General features: G+C 40.2%; 1 protein-coding gene across 1 annotated transcript; it reads right to left on the bottom strand.

The window, feature by feature from the left end:
• Positions 1-1,321: 1,321 nt before the first annotated feature.
• On the bottom strand, positions 1,322-25,689 carry LOC130910160 (brevican core protein-like). Its single transcript, XM_057827173.1, has 16 exons — positions 25,304-25,689; positions 24,788-24,933; positions 24,455-24,518; positions 12,962-13,032; positions 12,534-12,890; positions 10,710-10,884; positions 10,422-10,549; positions 10,060-10,353; positions 9,181-9,948; positions 7,155-9,104; positions 4,308-4,415; positions 4,089-4,247; positions 3,935-4,017; positions 2,109-2,253; positions 1,850-2,032; positions 1,322-1,773 (listed from the first exon to the last, which is right to left on the bottom strand). The coding sequence occupies exons 3-16, from the start codon at positions 24,475-24,477 to the stop codon at positions 1,652-1,654; spliced, it is 4,566 nt and encodes a 1,521-aa protein (XP_057683156.1). The 5' UTR covers positions 24,478-24,518; positions 24,788-24,933; positions 25,304-25,689; the 3' UTR covers positions 1,322-1,651.
• Positions 25,690-26,613: the final 924 nt, after the last annotated feature.

Raw genomic sequence — 26,613 nt, 5'->3', positions numbered from 1 at the left:
GGATGTCTGGTATGAATCGCTGTCTTTAGGTTATACCACAGCATCTCAATAGGGTTCAAGTTTGGACTTGGCCACTCCAGAACGTGTATTTTGTTCTTTTGAAACCATTGTGAAGTTGATTTACTTCTTTGCATCCATCCTTTCGGCATCAACTGTCTGACAGACGGCCTCAGGTTTTCGTGCAAAACCTTTGAATTCATTCTTCCATTAATGATTGCAAGTTGTCCAGGCCCTGAGGCAGCAAGACAGCCCGAAATCATGATTCTCCCTCCACCATGCTTCACGTTGGTGAGGTGTTGATGTTGGTGAGGTGTTCCATTTTTCCTCCACACATGACGCTGTGTGTTACTGCCAAACAATTCAACTTTGGTTTCGTCAGTTCACAAAATATTTTGGCAAAACTTCTGTGGAGTGTCCAAGTCCCTTTTTGCTAACATTAAACAAGCTATTTTTTTTTTTTGACAGCAGTGGCTCCCTCCGTGCAGTCCTCCCATGAACACCATTCTTGGCCATAGTTTTACATATAGATGACATCTACACAGAGATATTGGACTGTGCCAGTGATTTTCGTAAGTCTTAAGCAGACACTCTAGGGTTCTTTTTTTACCTCTCTGAGTATTCTGCGCTGAACTCCTGGTCATCTTTGGTGGACGGCCACTCCTTGGGAGAGAAGCAACCGTGCCAAACTCTCTCCATTTGTAGCCAACTTCTCTGACTGTCGATTGATGAACATCCAGACTTTTAGAGATGGTTTTGTATCCTTTCCCAGCTTTATACAAATGAACAATCCCTGATCGCAGGTCTTCAGTTAGCTCGTTTGACCGAACCATGATGCACATCAGACAATGTTTCTCATCAAGACAATTCTTACCAGGTGTGTGTTTTATAGTGGGCAGGGCAGCTTTAAACCACTCATCATTGATTGGGCACACACTTAACTTAAATTGTTTGGTAAAAATTGTTTTCAATGGCTCTTTAAGTCTCCTTAGGCAGAGGGTTCAGTTACTTATCTTACCCCCTTCTGTATTTGTTTTCATGCTATCCTCATTAAAATATGAAAACCTATAAATATTTGGGTGGTTTTAGTTAAAGCAGACGCTGTTTTTACATCAGTGTGATTTTGACAAAGATCAGATCATATTTGATGGTGATTTTATGAAGAAATGTGAGAAATTCCAAAATGTTCAGATACTTTTTCATACCACTGTAATTGTAAAACAGTCAATTTTAGTAACTCAATACAGTCCAAGCAAACAACATTATGAATCATTTTGCTTGTTTCCTATTGTTCCCTGTGAAATAAGGACCACCACAGGAAACACTGGAATAAGAGAACATTTTATTCTTTGCTCTGTTCTACAAAACTTTATTACAACATAAAGCTGACGAACAAAACTGCGTCTCCGAAAACGTACGCGGGATTGTTTCTGAAAAAGCGGGTATGTTACTTTACACTCTTATATCTGGACGGACAGAAAACATGAGCATGTAAGACTGAATGTATTAGCACCATTCTGCGATGTACTTTATAGAAGAAATGGAACCAAACAGATTGACACATGTGCAACACTAATCGGTAAAAGCGTATTTTTCACCTTGTCAAGGAACGACAGTAGAATGTAATATGTATAGGTAGAAGTGAGGGGTGCTTTTAAAACTTGATGTCCCAGTAAAGTGGCGTGTCTGTGGTGGTTTCAAAACCATCTTGATGGGCGGCCAAGTTGCTTTCCGTAGAAGAAACCATTTCAGCGTCTGGGTTCAGAACTCCATACTCTGAAAGAAAATGTTAAATTGAACTTTTTTGTCAGTTTTGGCCATATATAAGCAAGAATTTTCTCTCTGGTTTCACCTGAGATGCACCGAATTTGGGGTCTTTCCCATATCCCCCCAGACAGACAGCGAATCAGCGGATTCAGTCTTTGTTGAAAGCCCCGATTACAGTGATAACGAACCACGGCGTCTGTCTCGTAGCGCTGCCGAGGCTTCCCAAACATGGAGGCGTTCCGTACCTTAGGCGGGGGGCCGCACGAGGCTATTAGGGGATGAAAACATGCATTATTGCTGCCTTTCATATGAATAATGTTGACTTGAATGCGCTAAATACGCACATGTGCCTTTTTTGCATGTGTAGGCCAGATGATAGTTGCAGGGCACGTCGCTCCAACGGCCGTCGTCGTGCCATACCATTACCACACAGTCTTCGCCAGATAGGAAGTAGCTGTCCGGCTGCCCTCGGTACCAGTTCTCGTACAACTACAGTGGGGAGAACAAGTATTTGATACACTGCCGATTTTGCTGGTTGTCCCACTTGCAAGCCATGTAGAGGTCTGTAATTTGTATCATAAGTTCTCTTCAACTGTGAGGGACGAAATGTAATACAAAAATCCAGAAAATTACATGGTATAATTTTTAAATAATAAATTTGTATTTAACTGCATGAAATAAGTATTTGATACATTACCAACTAGTAAATATTTCGGCTCTTACTTCTTTTTTAAGAACCCCTCCTGTTCTCCACTCATTACCGGAAGTAACTGCACCTGTTTAAACTTGTTACCTGTATAAAAGACACCTGTTCACATGCTCAAACAAACAAACTCCAACCTCTCCACAATGGCCAAGACCAAAGAGCTGTGTAAGGACATCAGGGATAAAATAATAGACCTGCACAAGGCTGGGATGGGCTACAGGAAAATAAGCAAGCAGCTTGGTGAGAAGGTAACAACTGTTGGAGCGATTATTAGAAAATAATGTTAATAATGCTGAAAAAAGTTCAAGTTGACGGTCAATCTGCCTCGTTCTGGGGCTCCATGCAAGATCTCACCTCGTGGGGCATCACTGATCATGAGGAAGGTGAGGGATCAGCCCAGAACTACACGGCAGGACCTGGTCAATGACCTGAAGAGAGCTGGAACCACAGTCTCGAAGAAAACCATCGGAAACACATTACGCCGTCATGGATTAAAATCCTACAGCGCAAGCAAGGTCCCGCTGCTGAAGCCAGTGCATGTCCAGACACGTCTGAAGTTTGCCACTGACCATCTGGATGATCCAGAGGAGCAGTGGGAGAAGATCATGTGGTCGGATGAGACCAAAATTGAACTTTTTGGTCTAAACTTGGCTCGTCGTGTTTGGAGGGAAAAAGAAGGATGAGTACAACCCCAAGAACACCATCCCAACCGTGAAACATGGAGGAGGAAATATCATTTTTTGGGGCTGCTTCTCTGCCAAGGGTACAGGACGACTGCACCTTATTGAGGGAGGATGGATGGGGCTATGTATCGCCAGATCTTGGCTGACAACCTCCTTCCTTCAGTGAGAGCCCTGAAGATGGGTCGTGGCTGGGTCTTCCAGCATGACAACGACCCAAAGCACACAGCCAAGGCAACTAAAGAGTGGCTCCGTAACAAGCATCTTAAGGTCCTGGAGTGGCCTAGCCAGTCACCAGATCTGAACCCGATAGAAAATCTATGGAGGGAGCTGAAAGTCCGTGTTGCCATGCAGCAGCCCCGAAACCTGAAGGCTCTGGAGAAGATCTGCATGGAGGAGTGGGCCAAAATCCCTGCTGGAGTGTGTGCAAACCTTGTCAAGGACTACAGGAAACGTTTGGTATCTGTAATAGCAAACAAAGGTTTCTGTACCAAATATTAAGTTCGATTTTTGTGATGTATCAAATACTTATTTCATGCAATTAAATGCAAATTTATTATTTAAAAATCATACAACGTGATTTTCTGTTTTTTGTATTAGATTCCATCCCTCACAGTTGAAGAGAACTTATGATACAAATTACAGACCTCTACATGCTTTGCAAGTGGGAAAACCAGCAAAATCGGCAGTGTATCAAATACTTGTTCTCCCCACTGTATGTAGACACCCAGGCGAAAAGACAGATGTCACCAATGAATAGTAGATGAAAATAGAAGTGACTTACCAACGGGTTACCATCAGACCACCTAAAATCATTCTCAATGGTCTTATCGTTCAAGCCGGTCCACTGGTATTCTTTGTAGTTGCCTGGTGATGACAAACCATGACAAGGATAACCACTCTTTAACATGTTATTGTCAAATATGCGGAGGTCATACTGTTGATGTAGGTCTGCTCCTCAGGGGTCATAATAGAGGCCAGGTGGGCACCCTGCATGCGGCAGTGCTGTTCGGCCACCTCCCAGCTCAGACGCTGGCCGAAGTGGCGGTAGCAGAAGCCGTGGAACTTGTCCCAGCCTGGCTCGCAAGTCTCAAGGTCTGGAAAAACAGATTTTGAAGTGGGCATCTACTGGGAATTGCCAAATAAAGTGAGCTCACCCTGTTCGCAGAGGTTGCCCCCATAGGTGGGTAGGCAGAGGCACTGAATTTGGCCCTCCTGCTCCATGCAAGTGCCCCCATTGAGGCATGGCTCATTAAAGCAAGCATCTGAAACAAATAGTATCAATTCAAATCAAACTGCATTATTCATCTCTCCGCTTTGGATCAACCACAGGTCCACTTTTTACCATATGAGTATAAATTAACACAAACAAAAAAATATTAGGTTGGGACTCGTGAAGTAAAGAGGACACAAAATCATGACGATGGTTGGCAAAAAAAATACATTCATTTGGTTTGTGAGCACACCAACATAAAAATATTCCGACTGGGAAATCATGACAGGATTGTCTATTACAAAAATCAAATATTCATTTTCATTACAATCAGAATACTATTTGATGTGCAAGTGTGCATGATCCAACACATTTACAACAACATTGTCCTTCTAAACATATTGAAAGCTTGTTTAAAGGGGACATATTATCTAAAGTTGTGCTTGACACAGTTAATTTTTTAATAACTTCGTCTTTGTAAAGATGGTAAGCACTACCCATTGCGCTCCTTGGGAACTGTTTTTAAATATGTGAAATAATATGTCTCCTTTAAATTGCGTGACGACAATCAAGAAGCTGCAATAAAACAGCTCTAACCATAGACTTCACTATCAGCTGACAGGAAACGGGGCGGTTCCATAGATTTTCAAAAACTTAAAATTCAAATATTTTCAAAACCAAAGGCACTCGCAACCTAAAAGCAAAACAGGCACCTCCCTTAGGCATATATGAGTGAGTCTCCATGAGCAGCAGCATCAACAAATTCAGTCATTCCCTAATAAAATCCCAATTCAATATTTTTTTATATCAGTATAACAAAATTTAAAATGACTATAAAATTTTCAGATTTTACGCTAAATGCACAAAAATCTCCAAATGCATAGATAATCATCTATATTTTCAGGATCAATAGCAATATTTAACATACCATATAAGCTTTTGCCCGAAATAGCAATTTAAGTTTTTTTTATTTAGTGCAAATTTGACATAAGTTTTCAACAGCTAATAATCACTCAATTTTCACATCATAAACTTAATACTTGAGGAAAGCATACAGAATCATCTTAATTTTACTTAACAAAAGCAAAATTTGCATTTTTCTATATACAATCACAACTTGTTTAGGTTGAATTCCGATGTCACTATTGCCTCAGCACGTCTTCCCGGCTATCTGTCCCTCGTCATTTATAGAGTGAAATCTTACATAAAATAAAACATGTAAAAGCCTTTTTTTCTTTTTTTTTTGTATGGATGCAGAAATTTTGAAATTACAAATTTTTTGCCCAAAAACGGGCAGTTGGCCGAAAATTAACTGATTATTTAAATGTAAAGTTACGCTATTGTGTATGGATACAAAATCCAACATGGCATCTATCACAAAACAAAGAGCTTTTTAAGTTTAAATTATTGTAAATAAATGCGTAAATCCCGGAATTTCTCTAGATATGAACATAAAACAGTCTAGATCAGGGTTCACTAAATCCGGACCTCGTTGCCACTTTTCCTGTCGTGTTTTCCATGTCTCCCTCCTCCAACACACCTGAATAAAAATAATCAGGATCATTATCAGGCTTCTGGAGAGGTTGCTGATGACATAATCATTTGATTCAGGTGTGTTAGGGGAGAGAGACGTGGAAAACACGAGAGGAAAAGTGGCACCGAGGTCCGGATTTAGTGAACCCTGGTCTCGATTCTTGGCTAAAAGCAAAAAAAAAACAGGCAGTTATCATTCATTATGCTTAAATATTTCAAGCTAAAGTTACGCTAATTTTTCCATTCATTTATTTTTGTTCAAAACACTTTAAAGTGCATGCATGGTGCTATTTTATTTAACAATTACCCAGAATCCTTGACAAAATCACTCTCAATGCACTCCTGCAAGGCCGGCCCAGCCTATACGTAGACTATGCCGCTGCTTAGGGCCCCTGACCACTAGGGGGCCCCCAATCTGGCAACCTCATTTTATGTGTTTTTAATAGAGCATCGTGAATAATGTGGCGCGCATTGCCATTTATCTATGCAAACATCCATTTTCTTGTCATTACAATCTGGCAACCTGGGGAGTGACGTTGAACCTGCTTTGCGATGATTATTGCTCAAACTTGCTTGGAAAATAGATGCACGAATATGTCAAAGAGAATTTATCCTTCTGGAGCAGAGAAACAAAAAAATCTGATAAAATACAAAATACGTATGGGTTGGATTGCATGTATGGGTTTAACAGTACACTGCGATGAAATGGTGGGCCAAAAATATGGGCCCCTTGGCATTATTTTGCTTAGGGCCCCCAAATGGCCTGGGCCGGCCCTGCACTCCTGCCTGCTTGTATGCACTAAAACTTTCGTCCTGTTCCACCTAAATCCGGCGTTAGAACGCAGTGTGTGTTTTGAGTTTATCGCACTGAAAGCCACCCAGACGCAATGTCTGTAGGAGCTGCCTCGTCAACATATAGTGAAGTCTATGCTCTAACATTGAAAATTCAGGGTTACTTTCAAATTGCAATCAGACATTTAAAAAAGAATTGACAGGCATACCACTGAATTATACAACAATACTTCACAGAAGTTAAAGAACGAGGAAGGAAACTACACATGTAATGAGACCGGACAGTTAGACAAGTGCCAAAAGGAGTGGTTTCCCAGTCATGAGGAAGGAAGAAAAGAGAGTTTGGAAATGGACAACAAGGCAACAAAGACACAGGCAGGTCGGGGCCAGGGGGAAGCTTGGAGGTTTTAGTGTGTCGTCAGGTAGAAGAGGACAGTTAGGCCGAGGAGAGTGATGTTAGCGTTACCTGCAACTTTCACTTTACCGGCTGCTGCTGCTACCCTCTCGTTGGGCAAAACTTGGCCAGAAGGAGCCTGGGTAGAGTCATACTCTGGTTCCAAAGTAGTCGATTTCCAGGGATCAGTTATCCGGTGGAAGATGTTGGGAGTGGTCGTGGTCGGTGAAATCCAGGACCGCCACGTGGTTGTCTTGATTGTGGTTGAGCTGGACGAGGATCTGGTGCTGAGCTCCAAATCCTTGAGAGATTCTTGGGGTCTAGTGGTGGTGGTGGTCAGGAGATCCCACTTAGACAGCTCAGAATTAAAGGGTAAAATGGTGATGTCGTCGTCAAATGCCGGGCCGGTGGAAGTGCTGTCGTCGAGCGATGTCGTCATTTCTTCGGCTTCTACCTTGGAGTTTGTAATTGGATTCTCTTGAAAAGGTGGTGTAACATGTTCTCTAAAGATTGGGATGACTTTATCTTCTTTTTCAAATATCCTTGTAGTCTCCTTGTCATCCGCTGGTGTTGTAGTCCTGTCAGTGTTTGGGGTCATAGTAGGTTCCTCGTCAAATCTTTGTCCGCCCTTTTCAAGGTTTAACATAACTTTAGCGACTTCTTTATATATTGGTTCAATATCAGTTGATTCTTCAGGGTCTACTGTAGCTGTAGTCTCAAATTCAAATGCCTGTGTTGCAGTAGAACCTTCTTTTGTGGATGGCACAACTTCCTCCTTGAATCTTTGTTTTACGTTTTCAAGGTTTAACATAGCTTTAGCCTCTTCTTCAAATATCGGTGTAACACCACTTGATTTTTCAGGGTCTGGAGTAGTAGTAGTAGTGAATTCAAACATCTGTGTTAATGCAGAGTCTTCTTTATGGGTTATGGTATCTTTTTGATCTTCTTTCAAAATTGGTATAATTTTAGCTTCATCTTTCCAACTTATTGTAGTTGTGGTCTCTTCATACATTTGTGTTACAGTTGATCCTTCTTTTGGGGTTACTGTAGCTTTGGCCTCTTCTATAAATATAGGTATATCTAAATTTTCATCTCCTGGGGTAAGCGTAGCTTTAGCTTCTTTAAATAACGGAGTAACTTGAGACCCTTCTTTTTGGGTAACAGTCACTTCGGCCTTCTCTTTAATTATTGGTGTAACTTTAGTTTCCGTAGTGTTTAGCGATGCTATAGCTTCTTCTTCAAATATTGCCATGACTGTAACTGCTTCCTCTGATTTGAGCGTTGCTTTAAGGTTATCTTGGATTGTGAGTGGTGTGGTTGCTCCTTCAATTGGACTTTGCGTAGTTTTAGTTTCCTTTTCAAATGTTGTTTCTTCATCTCCTTCTGTGGGATTTGGGGTAAATGTATCTGTTTCTTCAGGAATTATACCAACATTTGTTTCATTGCCAACATTTCTGTTGGGAGAATAATTCCGTATAACACTTTGGGAAACCAAAGTTTTTTCTTCAATGGCATCTTCATCAATCCTCTGTTTGGTGGTTGAGTTAAAACCAATGCTCTCCCGAGTCAGTGCTGGGACTACATTGGGTTCGAGTCCACTTGCCTCCTCATAGCTGACTGTGGCGCTGTCAAAGAGGTGTCCATTACCTGATGGCTGATACAGTACTGTCATCGGATCTGTAGGCAACTCGTTGGACGTCTCGGGAGCTTCGGTGGAGGGTGAGCTTACCCAAAAACGAGTAGGTCTGGTTGGAAGGGGCTGCTTTTCATCACTCTCCATGTTATCTTCAATTTCCAAACTGGTGCTTCCCTCCTGTACAGAAACAGACTCCCAGAGGCGCAGATGTGTTGAGACATTGTCCGAGGCGAGACTGGCAGAATGCTTTGTTATTTCTGCGGTTTGATCTCGGATGGTTGTGAAAGACTCTGGTGGAGCATGGCCGGTTGAGGTAGAAACTGTCTGGTGTGTTGGGGACTCTGATTCGGGACTGAATTTGAAAACAGCAACTTCTTTGCGACTTTCTGGGGAAAAAAAGAAACAAATTCATGCTAATACACTGGCATGGCATTTGTATGCCCTGATATTATTTATTCATACCTTGAGAAGTATCTCCAGAACCACTCACAGGAATCCAAAATGAGGAGAGATCCTCCGGGGGTTCAGTTGTTGGGATGAATGGTGTTGCAGGCTGTCTTTTCTCAATTGGGTCTATAGTCAAAAGAGGAGCTTCTAGACTCTCTACTCGGGTCTCATTTTCATGCATGTCAGTGTGCGTACTGTTCAAATCCAAACCCTGCAGTGACGTCATCATCTCTAGTGTCTGTGTGACCTGGTTTGAGATGTCGGCTGTTAAGTTCTGGCCATTGGTGGCGTTAGACTCTTCTAGCCTTGTTGTGCTTTCTACTTCAGATAGCCAGTAAGTTAAGTTGTGATATGAATCTGTGCTGTTGTAAAAGGTGGAATGGAGTGAAATGTTTCGAAGGGTAACATATGTTTCTGTGCTTTGGAGAGAACTATTTCTCAGTCCTGTGATGTGCCTAGAGTCATAGTCTTTTTCTGTAGAAGAGGATATGTCGTCAAAAGATCCTTGGAAGTCTAAAGCACCCATGGTACTCAAAGGAGGTGCTGATGTATCAGATGTAAACGTCGTCTGTTCCTCTATCGGGGTTTCTTCCGTAGGAGGAACTGAGAATAGTGGAATGGTTTCTAGAACACTTTGAACCTCACGTTCAATTTGTTCCGAACTTTGGTCTTGTGGCAGTTCTTTGTCTTTGTCCATTAAGATGATAACATCTTGTTCAAGGGTGCTAGATTCCAGTGTGCTTGTTATGTCCATGGGAGAGTCAGTTGGTATAGTTCTGTTACCTAGAGATGAGACAGATTAGAAGGAAAAGTCAAGGCAAGTTTCTGACTCAAGAGAAGACAGGTTTTGAGGGACGACACTAGTTGACTGATTTTGTCTTTTGGTATACACACCTCTGTAACAATATACGTCATAAAGGCTGGATGGCTCTGGAAAGACTGTTTGGTTGTTGAAGCGATACACAGTCTTGACACCAGCCTGGGGACCTCCACAGCGTTCTCTGGGGGTCCTGATGGGGTAACGTACGCTGCCGTCAGCCAGCCAGCCTGGGCTACAGTTATCCAGACCTTCGCTCCACGCCAGGTAAAGCTGCGCTACAGAAGCCAGCTGCGCTCCTGTTGCACTGCAGTATGCCCGGGCCCCCTCGAAGGACAATTGCTGTGGAACAGCGTCGTGGAACACCTCCCCTACGAATCACATGTTTTTAATTTGCAAAAATCTAGAGTTGGGCCGATATAGGGAGTGTTCCTCATACCATCCATGTGTTCCACATAGCAATATACATCAAAGTGTTCCTGTGGATTCATTCTCCCGTAGTTCCTCACACCTGGTTCTCCATCCATGTCGCCATAGCAAGCTACACGAGGATTTTGGATTGGATATCTAGGAATGTGTTACAAAGCGGATACAATAGGCAAATTAACGATGGACAGATGTTTCTGAAATGAGGGTTTGCAGCTTAGCTGCAACATTCTTGGATGTATGTAATGAGAAGGGGACACATGCTATAGAAAAGGAAGGATGCATCAACATCTGAACATACCTAACGGTTCGGTCTTCTAGCCAGCCTGCATCACACTGTTCATACCCGTCAAAATATGCCGCCCGAAGCTGACTAGGAGTCGCGATTTGAGCTCCAATGGTTTTGCAAGCCCTCTGGGCCTTGTGGAAGGTGAGTGCATATCGACCCATGGCGTCCCTGTAGTGGAATACTACACCTGCACACAGAAATGCGGGCTAGTGCCATTCAAGAAGAGTTTGAGCTTCTTTTTGGAGAGATGGCAAAAGTACTCAAATTATACTCAGGATAAAGATGCTAGCGTAAAAACAATGGTTTTCCTTAAAAAAATAGTTTCCTATCTGTATTAAATGACGGTGCTTGTGTCACATGTTAGCTGGCTAGTGTTGGCGCAACTTTTATGCTACAAAAATAATTGTTCCAGTTGAAAACTGAAACAAAAAAATGTAAGCATGTACAGTCCCTGACAAAAGTCTTGTCGCTTATCCATTTTGTAGAAACAATTGCTAATAACCTGACTTTTAATTATTCAATTGGTTTCAGAAATGGCTCATATGAAAGCTAAGACCCTCCAAAATGATGTTGAATGTGCAAAAATATATTTGTTTCACTGAAAAAAGATTTAGCATTTAATGAAGACATAAAGGTCAAATTTTGGCAAGACATAAGGTTTGTCGCCTACAGAAAGTAGTGTGAAAATTGAACAATAAATGTACTTCAAATACAAAAATATGTTACATAACATAAGCGAATTAAGTAGTGGTGCTGTGAGAACCAAATTTAATATTTTGTATGACTTCTATGGGCTTGAAAGACTGCATCCATGCAGTTCACCAAGGATTCATACAATTTATTGATGAAGTCATCAGGAACATCAAAGAAAGCAGTCTTGCATGCCTCCCAGAGTTCATCAACATTTTTGGATTTCATCTTCCATGCTTCCTCTTTCATCCTGTTCATGTCTGGTGACTGGGCTGGCCAGTCCTGGAGGATTTTGATCTTCTGAACTTTGAGGTAGAGATCGAAGTATGCGATGGAGCACCATCCTGCTGCAGAATTTGTCCCTTTTTATGGTTAGGAATGTAACAGGCAGCTAAGATTTGTTGATATTTCAGAATATTTATGTTGCCTTCCACCCTGCAGATCTTTCGCACACCCCCAAACTGGATGTAACCCCAGACCATGATTTTGCACACACCAAACATTGTTTTCTGAGTGAATCTCGAATCCATGCTGGCTCCAGTAGGTCTCCTGCAATATTTGCGGCGACTGTGGTGTAATTCAATGGAAGATTAATCTAAAAAATCCACCTTTTGCCACAAAACAGTGAAGTTTGGTGGTGGCAAAATCGTGGTAATGACTTCATCAATAAATTGTATGAATCCTTGCCGAACAGCATGAATGCAGTCCTTCAAGCCCCTGGAAGTCATACAAAATATTAAATTTAGATCTCATAGCACCACTACTTAATTCGCTTATGTTATTTAACATATTTTTGTATTTGAAGTACATTTTTTGTTCAGTATTAACACTACTTTCTGTAGGCGACAAAACTTTTGTCTTGCCATAATTTGAGCTTTAAGTCTTCATTAAATGATAAATCTTTTTTTCAACGAAACAAATATATTTTTGTACATTCAACATAATTTGGGAGGGTCTTAGTTTTCATATGAGCCATTTTTTAAACCAACTGAATAATTAAAAGTCAGGTTATTAGCAATTGTTTCTACAAAATGGATAAGCGAAAAGACCTTTGTCAGGGACAGTGTAACTGAAAAATCTACCAGTACTTAAGTGCGGTTAAAATAATTTATACTTGTTTACTCTCTACTACTGTTTTTTTGTTACCTTTGACCTTCAGTTGGACAATGTCGCTAGTGTCTTCCAGGCCTTGCTGCACCTCACAGCGATAGTGCCCCGAGTCGCTTGAGCGCGTGTCCAACAGCCACATTGACATATCCTCAGGCGAGGAGCGGTAGTTGAGCAAATCGGCCCGGCCTCGGTACGCCTCGTTGATTTTCACCTTGCCGCCCCGCGCCACCAAGATTTGCGTTTCAGTCTCGTCGGACACTAGCGTCCACTTGACCCGCGGCAGCATGAGAGGCGATGAGGACGATGAGCAGGGGATGATGACGGCTTGGCCAAGCGGGGCATAAAGGACACCCGAGTGGGAAATGTTCACCCAGAGCGGCGTCTGGATGTCGTCTGGAAAACCAACATTAATTAAATGAGGGATTATTTTCATATAGGGATGCTAATGGTCAAGAATTACTTACCATGTGCAGAAGGGCTTTGGGTTGGAAAAGCTAGTGAGAGATGATAAAGTATACTGAGAAGGGCAACGATTCTGTGGAAGAGAAAGCGACACCCATCAGTCAGGGGAGAAAGAGGGTGTAAAGATAATAAAGACACATTATTTCTCCTTACCAGTTTTCACTTTCCAATTTCACACATGTCTAAACATAAAGACCCGTTGCTTCAGGTAGCTCCCACCAATTTTAACCCAAAAACGATTTATTATGAGGGCCTTTTCACCTACTTGTACAACACTGCAAACTCCTGGCAGACATGCACAGGATTCGTTTGCATCAGGAAAACCTGATTCTTCATATTTAACATCACAACAAAGTTTTGCCCATCTTTCAAAGCTAAAAGATCTAGCACTGAATTGTGATTGAGAAAAGAATTGAAGTTTTCAAATCTGAGAACCACAGTGGGATTGACGGGTAGCAGAAACCTTCTCCCATGGAAAATGAGTGGATTGGCTGTTGAAAACTGGAACATCATTGAAAACCAAAGACTGAAATAAACATTATTCTTGGAAGATGTCTATCAAGATAACTGCTGAAGTGTTGATTTATTGCAAGGCCACTGCAGCGGGCTCCTTTTTTGTTGTGAATTCTTCCAGGCTAAGGGCAGTCTCACAAACGTGCATCTGTAAAGAACTCCTTACCCTTGAAATCTACCAAATGTGTCCGCCTATGTGCCTTCAGAAGCTGCTTCTGTTTTGTTTAGCAACAGCTATTTGAGGAAAGATGCATTGTGGCGAACTGTGTCTTGACTAGCTTGGACTGCAGTGTAAGGAAAAAAAAAGTTTGGTTTCCAAGAACAGGCTCCTCCTGACCGCAAGCCATGCAGCGTCCCCGGCCAGTGGCACTCTGCCACGTCTCTGTCACCAGTCTGGCCCTGTTATTAACCCACCCGGTAGCTGGGGGGGCCCGTATGCTCGCCATGCCCTCATACGACCTCCCCAGGCAAGTCGGCAATGCTCATTCATCATTGAAGAAGAGAAGCACACACATTGGAAGAAGCCTAATTACACTTTATGATCCCTTGTCTATACTCTTGTTATAATAGACTGCCTTTACATTGTTTGCATTGGCCATCACATACCGTTTTGAGGAATCCTAATTCTTAGGATTCTCGGATAAGGGTTGAAGGATGGACAGATGGATAGTCAACAAGACACAGAGCTTATCAGTGATAGCTGTCTCAATTTAGGCCACATTTACGTGACAATAGTCTGGTGTGCTAACTGTTGATAGGGTACCACGGATAGAAAGACATGTAGTTCTTAAAAGATAAATGTTAGTACGAGTTATAATAATTTGATATTAAACGCCCTCTTGTTTTCGTTTTAATAAAATTTGTAAAATTATTTTAACTAGTAGGTCGCCATTATTGTTGACGTCGCAGGGTGGTGACGTCACATGGGTACGCTGCCGCACTTCCACAGTGTCACTCTTTAACTACATAAACATATAATCGGTTTTGCCCTTCAAATTGAACCAGAGTGGAACATTAATGAGAAGGACAGAAGTAAAATGAACAGGAAAGACAAGATGTGACGAGAAGCGTTCCAGTGTCAAGTTCGCTAGTGACGAGAGCAGGAGAGTGTTTGATGTCAAAAACTGTTTACAGATCTTCACGGTTACCTATTGTGTGATCCAACTTATTCCTATATTAAGATGGAGTTGGTTAGCATCCAGAGCTGTCGTGTGCTTTCCAATGAAACACAGCAGTTTGATTATTCGTGCATCACAGCACACGAAAATGTTGATACAGTTTGCCTCTACTGAGACGTCGAATGGCGTCTAATGACGTCTTACCTTATTTTTCTTACGTAAAAGCGCTGTACAGTTCGATTATCATCCTGCTGTTCTCAGATTTAGCAGACTTATCAATGTTGCTTCCCGGTGAATAAGCGATACGGAAAACGAATCAACGTATTAAACTTAGTTTGATTTCTGGCTATTCGTTTCATTTTATACCCAACAGATTATAATGACGCCTTATTTTGCACATTGAGATCTAAGAGGAAAAGAAAGGCGAGTGGACACAGGCGTTCAGATTCGTAGCTCGCACCGCTCAGTTTATTGGCATAAGCTTCTGCAACTTTCACAGCATACAATTGAACATAAGCATCATATAGTGAAAATACAACAAAAATAATAGATAGTTAAATAGTATAGTTATATAGTTTTATATATATGTACCCAATGTAGTTATATATGTATAGTCAAATAAATAATGTAAACAAAAAGAAAAGCGCTTCAATCTGTATTAATGAGGCCCTATTCTAACACAGTTAAACAACAATGCAAAGAGAACTGGCATTCACAAGTTCACAATCAAAATAGATATGCAAAATACACATAAAACTAAAGATGTCCCGATCGATCGGCATCGGGTCCGATCACGTCATTTTCAAAGTATCGGAATCGGCAAAAAAATATCGGACATGCCTTTTTAAAATATATATATATTTCTTAATTAAATCGTTTTCTAATTGTATTTAACGTTACAGACAAAATGTCTTACACTCATCCGGAGTCTTTAGTTTTGGCTTAAAGTTGGGCTGTCAAATTTATCGCGTTAATGGCGGTAATTAATTTTTTAAAAAATGAATCACGTTAAAATATTTAACGCAATCAACGCATGCGCTGCACGACCCACTCACGCATTGATGCGTTCAATCTGTAATGGCACCGTTTTACCTATATAGAGAGATAAAAGGCAGCATTTAATGAGTAGAGTGAATTTTGGCAGCCTTTGGAGCCTTTTATTAATTGGCTAAAGCCTTACAGTCCCTCTCCCTACGATTAGAAATATCATGGGAAGCAATGTGGGGAAGCAAGGTAGCAATTGATCTTTTTCTTAACACCTTACGTTATTTCCCAACGCAGAGAAGATATATCAATTGGTAGCACTACGCACAGTCATGGTTGCACTTCCCGTCATGCATTTGGGCATGGCTACAGTATCATTTACTGAAAGCTCAACAAATACACTAGATGGCAATATTTAGTCACAAATACAAAATCACATTTATCCTTTAAGAATTACAAGTCTGTGGATCCCTCTCACAGAAAGAATGTTAATAATGTAAATGCTATCTTGAGGATTTATTCTCATAATAAACAAATACAGTACTTAAGTACTGTATGTTGAATGTATATATTCGTCCGAGTTTTATTCATTTTTTTCTTAATGCATTGCCAAAATGTATATGATCGGGAAAAATTATCGGGAATGATTGGAATTGAATCGGAAGCAAAAAAAGGCAATCGGATCGGGAAAAATCGGGATCGGCAGATACTCAAACTAAAACGGGATCGGATCGGGAGCAAAAAAACATGATCGGAACAACCCTACATAAAAATTAATCAGACTTTGGTCATATTCCATTTAAAAATTTTGGCAACTTGTTTAGCTCAACAAATACGCTGGATGGCAATATTTAGTCACAATATACTAACTATGATGCTGGGAGCCATTATCAGGAGTGTTGTATGTTGTGAAGACAACATACAAAATGAACATAAGGCACAATGGACCCGCACTTAAACGGAAACTGGCGAAAGTCGAGGGACAAAAACGCACTCATTGGCTTGATCTCTAATTAATTAAAACCCTAATGTGAGACCTAATGTGGTGTATTTAAATCACTACCGTACATAGTTAAAGAGTGTCACTGTGGAAGTACGGCAGCGTACCCATGTGACGTCACCGCCCTGCAATGTGAACAACAATGGCGAGCTACTAGTTAATTTTTTGTTTTAAAATTTTACAAATTTTATTAAAACAAAAACATTAAGAGGGGTTTTAATATCAAATTATTATAACTCGAACTAACATTTACATGGTTCCCTTTAAAGATCCCTTTTTAGATTGAAACATTACCTTTGCAGTTCACGCAAGAAAGACCATTTTATTACCTGTTTTTAAATACTGCACTGTAATACAGTTGAGTGCAATTTTCCTTTCTGACCATTTGGTTGATTGGTAAAACAATGATGTAAGTGTCTGTTACATAATGGTAACAGCAGTCAAGTGATCTGTGCGATGTCCTAATCAGATCAGCGGACAACAAGCAGCGATGAAGCTGACTTTTCAAGCATTTTGGCCCTCAAAGGCACTCATTGAGGGCCAAATAGTTGTTCTTGTGTGTGTTTCCCGGCCAGCTGGGTGGGCCGTGAGCTGCCATCACTATTAGTATGCTCCGCAAGAAAAGGGAGAAAGAAAGCGACGACAGCTGCATACCACTGTGCTGTACAAAAACAAAACAAAAAAGAGCTGAAACCATCTCTAGTTGGATATGAAAGGAGGGAGACTGGCACACTTGCTGGCATTTTTTTGGTGGTTCTTTTTCTCCTTTTTAAATTACAGACAGCACTGTGTCTTGCTAACAGGATCAGATTTGTGGCGCCTTCATTGCATCACTTTCACTTTGGGACGCACACAGCTTGTCACCAAAACAAAATGGTGCTCAAAGAGTGGCCTATAAAAGAGCTGTGCTGCCACATGATAAATACATGAATTATAATGATGAAAAGGAGAGGGATTTCACAAGACGCTATGTGCAAGAGGGGTCGTGGTAACAATTCAGTTAAATTTTATTTATTTTATTTTTTGTTTTAATATAAAATACAATAATGAAACAAAAAAAAAAACTGAGGAATTCCTTGGTATTTTCCCCCTTTTTTCCCATAAGCAACTGACTGAAATAATATAATAACGTTAATAATCATTCTTGTTATAATCGTTGTTATATGCTGTTCAAAATGATAACAAATACAGTGGGGCAAATAAGTATTTAGTCAACCACTAATTGTGCAAGTTCTCCCACTTGAAAATATTAGAGAGGCCTGTATTTGTCAACATGGATAAACCTGATGTTTTGGGGCTGTTGTTGGGCAACACAGACTTTCAACTCCCTCCACAGATTTTCTATGGGGTTGAGATCTGGAGACTGGCTAGGCCACTCCAGGACCTTGAAATGCTTCCTACGAAGCCACTCCTTTGTTGCCCTGGCTGTGTGTTTGGAATCACTGTCATGCTGAAAGACCCAGCCACGTCTCATCTTCAATGCCCTTGCTGATGGAAGGAGATTTTCACTCAAAATCTCTCGATACATGGCCCCATTCATTCTTTCCTATACACAGATCAGTCGTCCTGGTCCCTTTGCAGAAAAGCAGCCCCAAAGCAGGATGTTTCCACCCCCATGCTTCACAGTGGATATGGTGCAATTCAGTATTCTTTTTCCTCCAAACACGAGAACCTGTGTTTCTACCAAAACCTTCTATTTTGGTTTCATCTGACCATAACACATTCTCCCAGTCCTCTTCTGGATCATCCAAATGCTCTCTAGCGAACCGCAGATGGGCCTGGACTTGTACTTTCTTCAGCAGGAGGACACGTCTGGCAGTGCAGGATTTGAGTCCCTGGCGGCGCATTGTGTTACTGATAGTAGCCTTTGTTACTGTGGTCCCAGCTCTCTGTAGGTCATTCACTAGGTCCCCCCGTGTGGTTCTGGGATTTTTGCTCACCGTTCTTGTTATCATTTTGACGCCACGGGGTGAGAAGGGAGTGGAAAGTCCATGTTACCCAACGACAGCCCCAAAACATCACTGCTCTAGAGGAGATCTGCATGGAGGAATGGGCCAAAATACCAGCAACAGAGTGTGAAAAGCTTGTGAAGAGTTACAGAAAACGTTTGGCCTCTGTTATTGCCAACAAAGGGTACATAACAATGTATTGAGATGAAATTTTGGTATTGACCAAATACTTATTTTCCATCATGATTTTGCAAATAAATTCTTTAAAAATCAAACAATGTGATTTTTTTTTTTTTTTACACATTCTGTCTCTCATGGTTGAGGTTTACCCATGTTGACAATTACAGGCCTCTCTAATATTTATAAGTGGAAGAACTTGCACAATTAGTGGTTGACTAAATACTTATTTGCCCCACTGTATCATAATAATTAGGGATGTCCTGATCGCATATTTTTGCACTTCAGTCTGAGTCACCTAATTTTCAGAATCTGCCGATACCCAGTCCTGATCCGATACGCCACCAAAGTTTTTGTTTTTAGTTGAACAAAAGTTCCAAACATGTTAAAGTACAGCACTGTCCAATATTCATTTACATGTAATATGCTATGTGCAATACTTACTCACGTGCAATATTAACATGCAATATTTCATGCCTTCACTGTCAACTGCTGCTGCTTCACTTCTATTGACACATATTTTATGTGCAATACTTACTTACGTGCAATATATTAACGTGCGATATTCAATGTCTTCACTGTCAAACTGCTGCTACTTCATTCGATTATTTGCACTGCCTGAAAATAGGACTATCCCATAGACATTTTATATTATATTATTTTAGATTTTATACTTTTATACTTAATAATAATAATAATAATACCTCAAACTTATATAGCGCTTTTTTGGACACTCAAAGACGCTTTACATAACATAACACAAAGACAGAATTAAGAATTAAGAGGTGGGAAAAGCTAGTTTGAACAGGTGGGTTTTTAGGAGTGATTTGAAGTATTGTAATGAGTCCGAGTTCCTGATGGGTTTTGGGAGTGAGTTCCAGAGTGAGGGAGCAGCAGCGGCGAAGGCTCGGTCCCCCAAGGTTCGGAGCTTAGTTCGAGTGATGGAACTTGGAACTTACTTTCAACTTATCCTGCGCTGTATAGGGAGATGCGCCACAATTTAATTGTACAACTGTATAATGACAATAAAGGGCTATTCTATTCTATTCTATTCTATTCTATTCTGTATACAGTAATTCCTCTTCTGCTTTTTCTGAGAGTGTTGCAGAGGACAGAACATATATTTTTGCATATTTTGGCAATACCATTGTATTTCTGGATTATTTTGTTACTTTTTAGCCTTTAAAAAGTAACAAAATATATAAATTAGCTCATTATTGCCAAAGGTTCACACTTACTTTTTACATTGGTTACACTGGTGCACCAAACAAAATGTAGGTGCACCGACATATTTCATTGCACCACCTTTAATCACTCTCCACAGCATTAATATAATTGATATGAGTAAGTCCACTCAAATTCAGTCACGCTGCCGAGAACAGCCTCTCGACAATGAAGATTGACTAAATGATGTTTAACACATTTGTGCTTTTGATCGTAGAGCTACCGAGCCTTCACTCGCCAGATCAAAGCTACAAATCTGTCAATCATTGTTAACTTTAAGTAGCAAACGCCAGCTGCATTGATTAGCAAGAAAAGCAACAGGAGGCAGAGTCAGAGGCTGAACAAGCATGAAGCAGAGAAATTTAAATGTATATTTTCTAATTAATCTGATCCTTTTCACCCGATTCCGATCCTCTGAAAAAGGGCGGGATTGGCCCAATTTCCGATCATGTGATGGGATCGGGACATCCCTTATAACAACATAGAATACTTTTAAAGTATATAACATAAACAGAGATGACATATTTCTTTTTTTCTTGGCCTGAAACATGTTTGAATGAATCATTATTCATTCATTCATCTTCCATGTCGCTTATCCTCACGAGGGTCGCGGGGGTGCTGGAGTCCATCCCAGCTAACTGAATGGTTTTCCAGCCAATTGCAGAGCAGAAAGAGACAAGTAACCATTCAAGCACACCTTCATACCTTGGGACAATTTGGAGTGTTCAATCAGTTTACCATGCATGTTTTCGGGATGTGGGAGGAAACTGGAATACCCGGAGAAAACCCACGCAGACATAGGGAGAATATGCAAAATCCAAACAGGAAGACATGCAAGCATGGTTTTCAACCCCTTGATCTCAGAAATGTTAACCATGATAACCGCTGATAACCATTCATTCACCGTGCCACCTAAATTATTATCAATAATTGTAGTTACAAGAAAAAAAACAAAATAAGTCAATAAAACTGGATAACAATTTATTACATTTAGTAAATACATGGTTTTTCAATGGTAAATTGAATTAGTTGATTATTCGACTTTAATCAGTAACTTTAAAAACATAATAAAAGCATTAGATTTTGACTTGCGATGTCATGTTAAGGAGAAGTCAGGCGAACCACCACTCTGCTTCTTTAAATTTCGCTTGACTGAACAACACCTGACCACAGCCCAGTGAACCATCAATTGCCCCCCCTTTTCTCTATCTTCCACGTACGTGTCCATTAAGCTGCCCAAAGGAGCAAAGGACACTGTGAATCACCGGAGGAACACTCGAGACAAAAAAGATATCTGCACGACTTCATTTGCTGGACATCCTGCAAGGCAAGATTGCACTCGGATACTTTAAAACAGGCTCACCAAAACATTAGCAGTGTTGTCGCTAACGCGTTACAATAACATGATTACATTCTTTTAGAATTGAGCAATGTAAAGCATTCATTTTTCCAAACCAATAATCTGATTAAAACTAGTTTCCTTAGTGTCTGTGTGATACTATTTTGTTATTGCCTCATAATGTATGTAGAATGAAGAAAATTGTAGTCATGTGAGAAGAGCATTTTGAATAGAAAATATTAGAAAGGTTTCCACTGTTCATTTGTTTCCATGGTAACGGCTCATAGTTACTTCATGTTTTGGTCTCAAGTCACATGTGCCAAGTGTTTTGGGACGTGTGAGGATTGAGTCCAGCTGTGTGCATCCATGAATGTACGTGACTATTTTCCTTCATTTTGGAGGGTCCCAGCGATAGGTTGGAGCCGCTACATGCGCGGCTGTTTCGTAGCTTTGCCGTTGCAATGGCGGGTAGTCATCGGTGAGCATTGTTTACATCATATTCGTGTTGCACACTTATGCTGTGAGGTGACGTGTTAGTTTGCCTGTTTGGGATGTGTTTTAAGTCCGATTGAGTGTAAAGTGCTTAGTTGCCGCCACGTTTTGTGGCCAAATTGACCGCGTGGGTGTACAGCGTACTTCCGGGTTGTGCGCGCGCATTCGCGGCCGCCCCCATCTTTGTGTTCATTGCATCGTGCAATTCGTATGTGTGTTGTTGATTATTGTGCAGTTAATCTGCATTGTTTTACATTGGCACTGACATGCTGTTAACCCCTAAACCCAAACCCAAAGTTGAGAATTTTTGACATTAGGCTTAATCTTCGAGTTTAATTTGGGCTTAATTAGTTGGTATAGTTGATTTCAGCAAATTCGAGGTAGTTTGTCATTTATTTGTTAGTTTCAAGGTGGCTAAGCTAGCGTGAGTCAACGGTGGTTGAAATCAACTCTTTGCATTGTTAGAAATGGTCCCTGCAACATGTTCATTCACTAAACAAGACATTCATCGAACCCTAAATTAAAAGCATGGAAAAAACTTCAGTTAATACAGCACCATGTATCCATCTTTTCCCCTTCCTCACTACTTGTGTCATAGCTGCCTCATTATACGTATAACACGAGACAGGATTATGTATGTATATCACGGAATATTATGATTGAAGCATAGACTCCACTATCAGTTGAAAAGACAGGTGCCACAGACATTGCGCCACGCCTTCCTGTAGGGGGCCGACCCAGGCAGAAGGTTGAATTGGCTTTCACTGTAATAAACTCAAACACACACTGCGTTCTAACGCCGGATTTAGGTGGAATCAGGACAAAGGGTTTACTGCATACAAGCAGGCAGGAGTGTCTCAAGAGTGATTTGGTCGGGGATTCAAGGTAATTATTATATTAAATAGGACCATGCATGCACTTTGAAACATTGTGAACAAAATCAATGGATAAAATTAGTGTAACTTTGGCTTGAAATATTTACGTAAAATCAACGATAACTGCCTGTTTTTTGCTTTTACCCAACAATCTAAACTGTTTTACGTTCATATCTATAGAAATTGTGCGGTTTAAGCATTTATTTAAAAGAATTTTCAACTTAAAAAGCTATTTGTTTCGTGACGGCCGCCATGTTCGATTACACAATACCGTAACTTTTGCTTGAAATATTTATGTAAAATGAATGAAAACTGCCTGTTTTTTGTTTTTAACCAAGAATCTAGACTGTTTTACGTTCATATCTATAGAAATTGCGCGATGTAAGCATTTATATACAAGAATTTTAAACTTAAAAAGCTATTTGTTTCATGACGGCCGCCATGTTGGATTTTGTAAAAAAAAAAAAAAAAAAAAAAAAAAAGATGCTATGTCCGGCAAAAAACTTATATGATATGTTAAATATTGCTATTGATCTTGAAAATATATGTGATTATCTCTGCATTTGGTGATTTTTGTGAATCTACCATTAATTCTGAGAATTATATAACCATTTTAAGTTTTGTTATACTTATATAAAAAGTAGTTATTCAGGATTTTATTATGGAACGACTTTGAATTTTTTGATGCCGCTGCTCATAGAGACTTATATATGCCTAAGGGAGGTGCCAGTTTTGGTTTTGAAAATATTTCAATTTTATGTTTTTGAAATTAGGCCCCTATACAGACCGGCCCGAGCCTCGTCAACTGATAGTGAAGTAGATTGAAGGTAAGATGGAAGTACGTAGGTACAAAGGAAGAAAGAAAATGTCTCAATCGGAAGGAAAAAATGATGAAATGAAGGAAAATAAAAAGGGAGGAAGGATAGGTCTCATTTCCACTTTTATGGTCTCCATCAGGTAAGTACACACAAATCCATACCCAGCTTTAAAGCCTTCGACTAGCGGCCAGTTGAAACCCGAATTTGCAGCCTTACCACTTTCCTGGCTTAAGTTCACAATTGGATACCTGAGAATCAAAGCCAAACCAAGGTTCATCCCTAACTTGAAACCCTAACAGCTTGCTCGAAATCTGACTAGAAACTCCAATTATATCTTCAAACCTCACATTTACGAGACTGAGATAGGTTGAATAAGTGTAATAAATAGTGCAAGCATATGTGTGCAATGACTTTTGTTAAAATCCAAAATACTTTTAAAAATGACAAAAACTAAATATTTTCAACTTTGAATAAATTCGGCAGGCAACAAAGTGGGCTGTGTCGCTCATTGGCTGCCGTTGACGACCATAGACGTCCAATCCATTTGAAGTGGTTCATTCACTGCCACCTTCCCAGTTCAAATGGATATGACATCTACTAGTGATAAACTCATTTAAATTAACAGGAAAGGGATGAAAAGAGACACGATTGGAGGTCTATTACTACCAGTTGCACTGAAAGGGTTAATATGAATTACAGACAACATGTATAAATATTTTTTATGATGAAAATCACTTAGAAATCTTGTTTTTTGTCCCTAAATCACAGTTTAGGAAGCTTTGCTTTAAATAAAAATGTCTCCCGTAGAAATGAATGAAAAGTGATGCGCTGCAAACCACAGTGAAAGAAAAAAAACTTCCCCAACATTTTGGAAAACTAACCAGCTGCTTTCATATTTTCAAAAATAGAACTATGAGAAAGCAAAACATGTGCAAAGTCAGCATAGCCCACTTTTCCTTTTAAATCTTATCATATTAATTGCATTATTATCATCCTGAGAGCCTACCTGAGGGTTTGAAGCTGCATCATGTCGCCGGTGTTAAGTCTCCGCGTTTCTCTGCTGCAGTGCGCTTTGGAAAAAAAAAGTGCGTGTTAAGGGGGGTGGGAGATTTAGTTGCACCGCGCTGCAGGTCCTGCAAGGGAGCTGCGACCCGCTTGACGCGCCCCGAAAGAGAAAGAGAGTGAGCAGTTGAAAGTCAAAACTACTCTCTTCTTCTTGCGCATGCTTGTCAAGCAGGGAGGGAGGGAGGATATGAAATGCATCATTCCGATGTCCTTATAGTTGCTTTTCAGTTGGCTTTTAAGCTGCAGGGGTTACAATTAAAAAGTGTGCACTTACATTTTTCTTTTAGTTGTAGTGCCCCGTAGAAAAACTAAGCCCAAAAAGCAGGGGCGTCACTTGGTTTTATGAACAGGGGGTGGGGGGGTTTAGCCCCGAGGAGATGCACAGGATGTAAGTGAACGTCGTAGCGTACAAGCACAAACCTTAACAAACAGATAACAAAGACATAATTAATTCATTATTATCATTAATGTTGTTTCAGTCTATTTATCTAATACAGTAGAACAACAGGAAAAAATGGCTACAATTGCAAGTTACTTGGTAGATGGAAGCATCAAAGAATGCTTATGCTATAAAATGCTATATACAGTGTATCACAAAAGTGAGTACACCCCTTGCATTTCTGCATATTTAAGTATATCTTTTCATGGGACAACACTGACAAAATGACACTTTGACACAATGAAAAGTAGTCTGTGTTCAGCTTATATAATAGAGTTCATTTATTTTCTCCTCAAAATATAATTAATAATATGGCAACAAAAGTGAGTACACCGCATGGGAACTACGTACATCCCTAAATGTCCAAATTGAGTACTGCTTGTCATTTTCCCTCCAAAATGTCATGCGGCTCGTTACAGGAGTGCTGTCAGCATTGCTGCAGAGATTGAAGAGGTGGAGTGGGGGTGATTCCCACCACCATGCTTGACTGTAGGGATGACAAACTTATCTTTGTACTCCTCACCTGGTTGCCGCCACACATGCTTGAGACCATCGGAACCAAACATATCGATCTTCGTCTCATCAGACCATAGGACATAGTTTCAGTAATCCATGTGCTTTGTTGAGATGTCTTCAGCAAACTGTTTGCATGCTTTCTTGCGTACCGTCTTCAGAAGAGGCTTCCTCCTGGGGTGACAGCCATGCACAACAATTTGATGTAGAGTACGGCGTATGGTCTGAGCACTAACAGGCTGACCCCCCACCTCTTCAAGCCCGAGAATTTAAGATGATGCTTGCCACGCTAAATGCTAACGCTATCGCTCCGAGCCAACTGTAATCATCATTGCGTTTGCAATGGTGTCACCCCCCCCCCCCCCCCCCCATTCAGACAACTGTCAAAATCAGACAACTCACCTTTCAACCATATTGTAAAAAAGTGCCCCTTCACATCCTCAGTAATTGTAACGGCGTTGCAAATATTGGAAAATTAATTCATTAGATTACTCACTACTGAACAAAAAACTGTTATTCTCTAACGCCGGACAGGTCCCGATGGTCACAGGAAAAACGCAGAGTGGATTTTCAGTGATGTGGGCGTTCTCTATATCAACAAGTGGAATGGATTGGATAACGACGCACTGATGGGACTCTCTACCTACAGAAACTAACAGATTTATAATCATATTTAAGTTAATAATGAGAGGTTATATGATTATTAAATTAGTATTCTGGCAACTTTATAATGAATATGTCAGCATTTTTTTGTATTTTTGTTTTTATTTTTAAGTAAAACAAGACCAAGTTATTTAGGGGGGCTTGACAATATTTAAGCCCCCCTAAAATAGGCCAAACGACGCCACTTCCCAAAAGCATTTTCCAGTTACATACATAAAATAGCATTAATAACAAATAAAAAGGTTTTAAAATTCCTTATTTTGTTTTCATTTTTTTAAAATAAGAGAATATTTGCAATTTTACGATTATTTACCCAAATTAAAAATAACAAGAGATAAAAATTTGATTCTTTCCCCCCTTTTTTGGTTCTTAAAATTTGTAAAAATAATTTTTTAAAGGGAACCTCAGACTTAAAGACTTGGAGGCTCTAATAAGCCACAATAGTTTTCTTTTACTAAAATATGCCATTAAAAAACATATATATT

The sequence above is a fragment of the Corythoichthys intestinalis genome, chromosome 22 (assembly GCF_030265065.1).
Source record: "Corythoichthys intestinalis isolate RoL2023-P3 chromosome 22, ASM3026506v1, whole genome shotgun sequence".
Taxonomy (NCBI): Eukaryota; Metazoa; Chordata; class Actinopteri; order Syngnathiformes; family Syngnathidae; genus Corythoichthys; species Corythoichthys intestinalis.
This window is presented reverse-complemented; position numbering and strand designations above follow the sequence as displayed.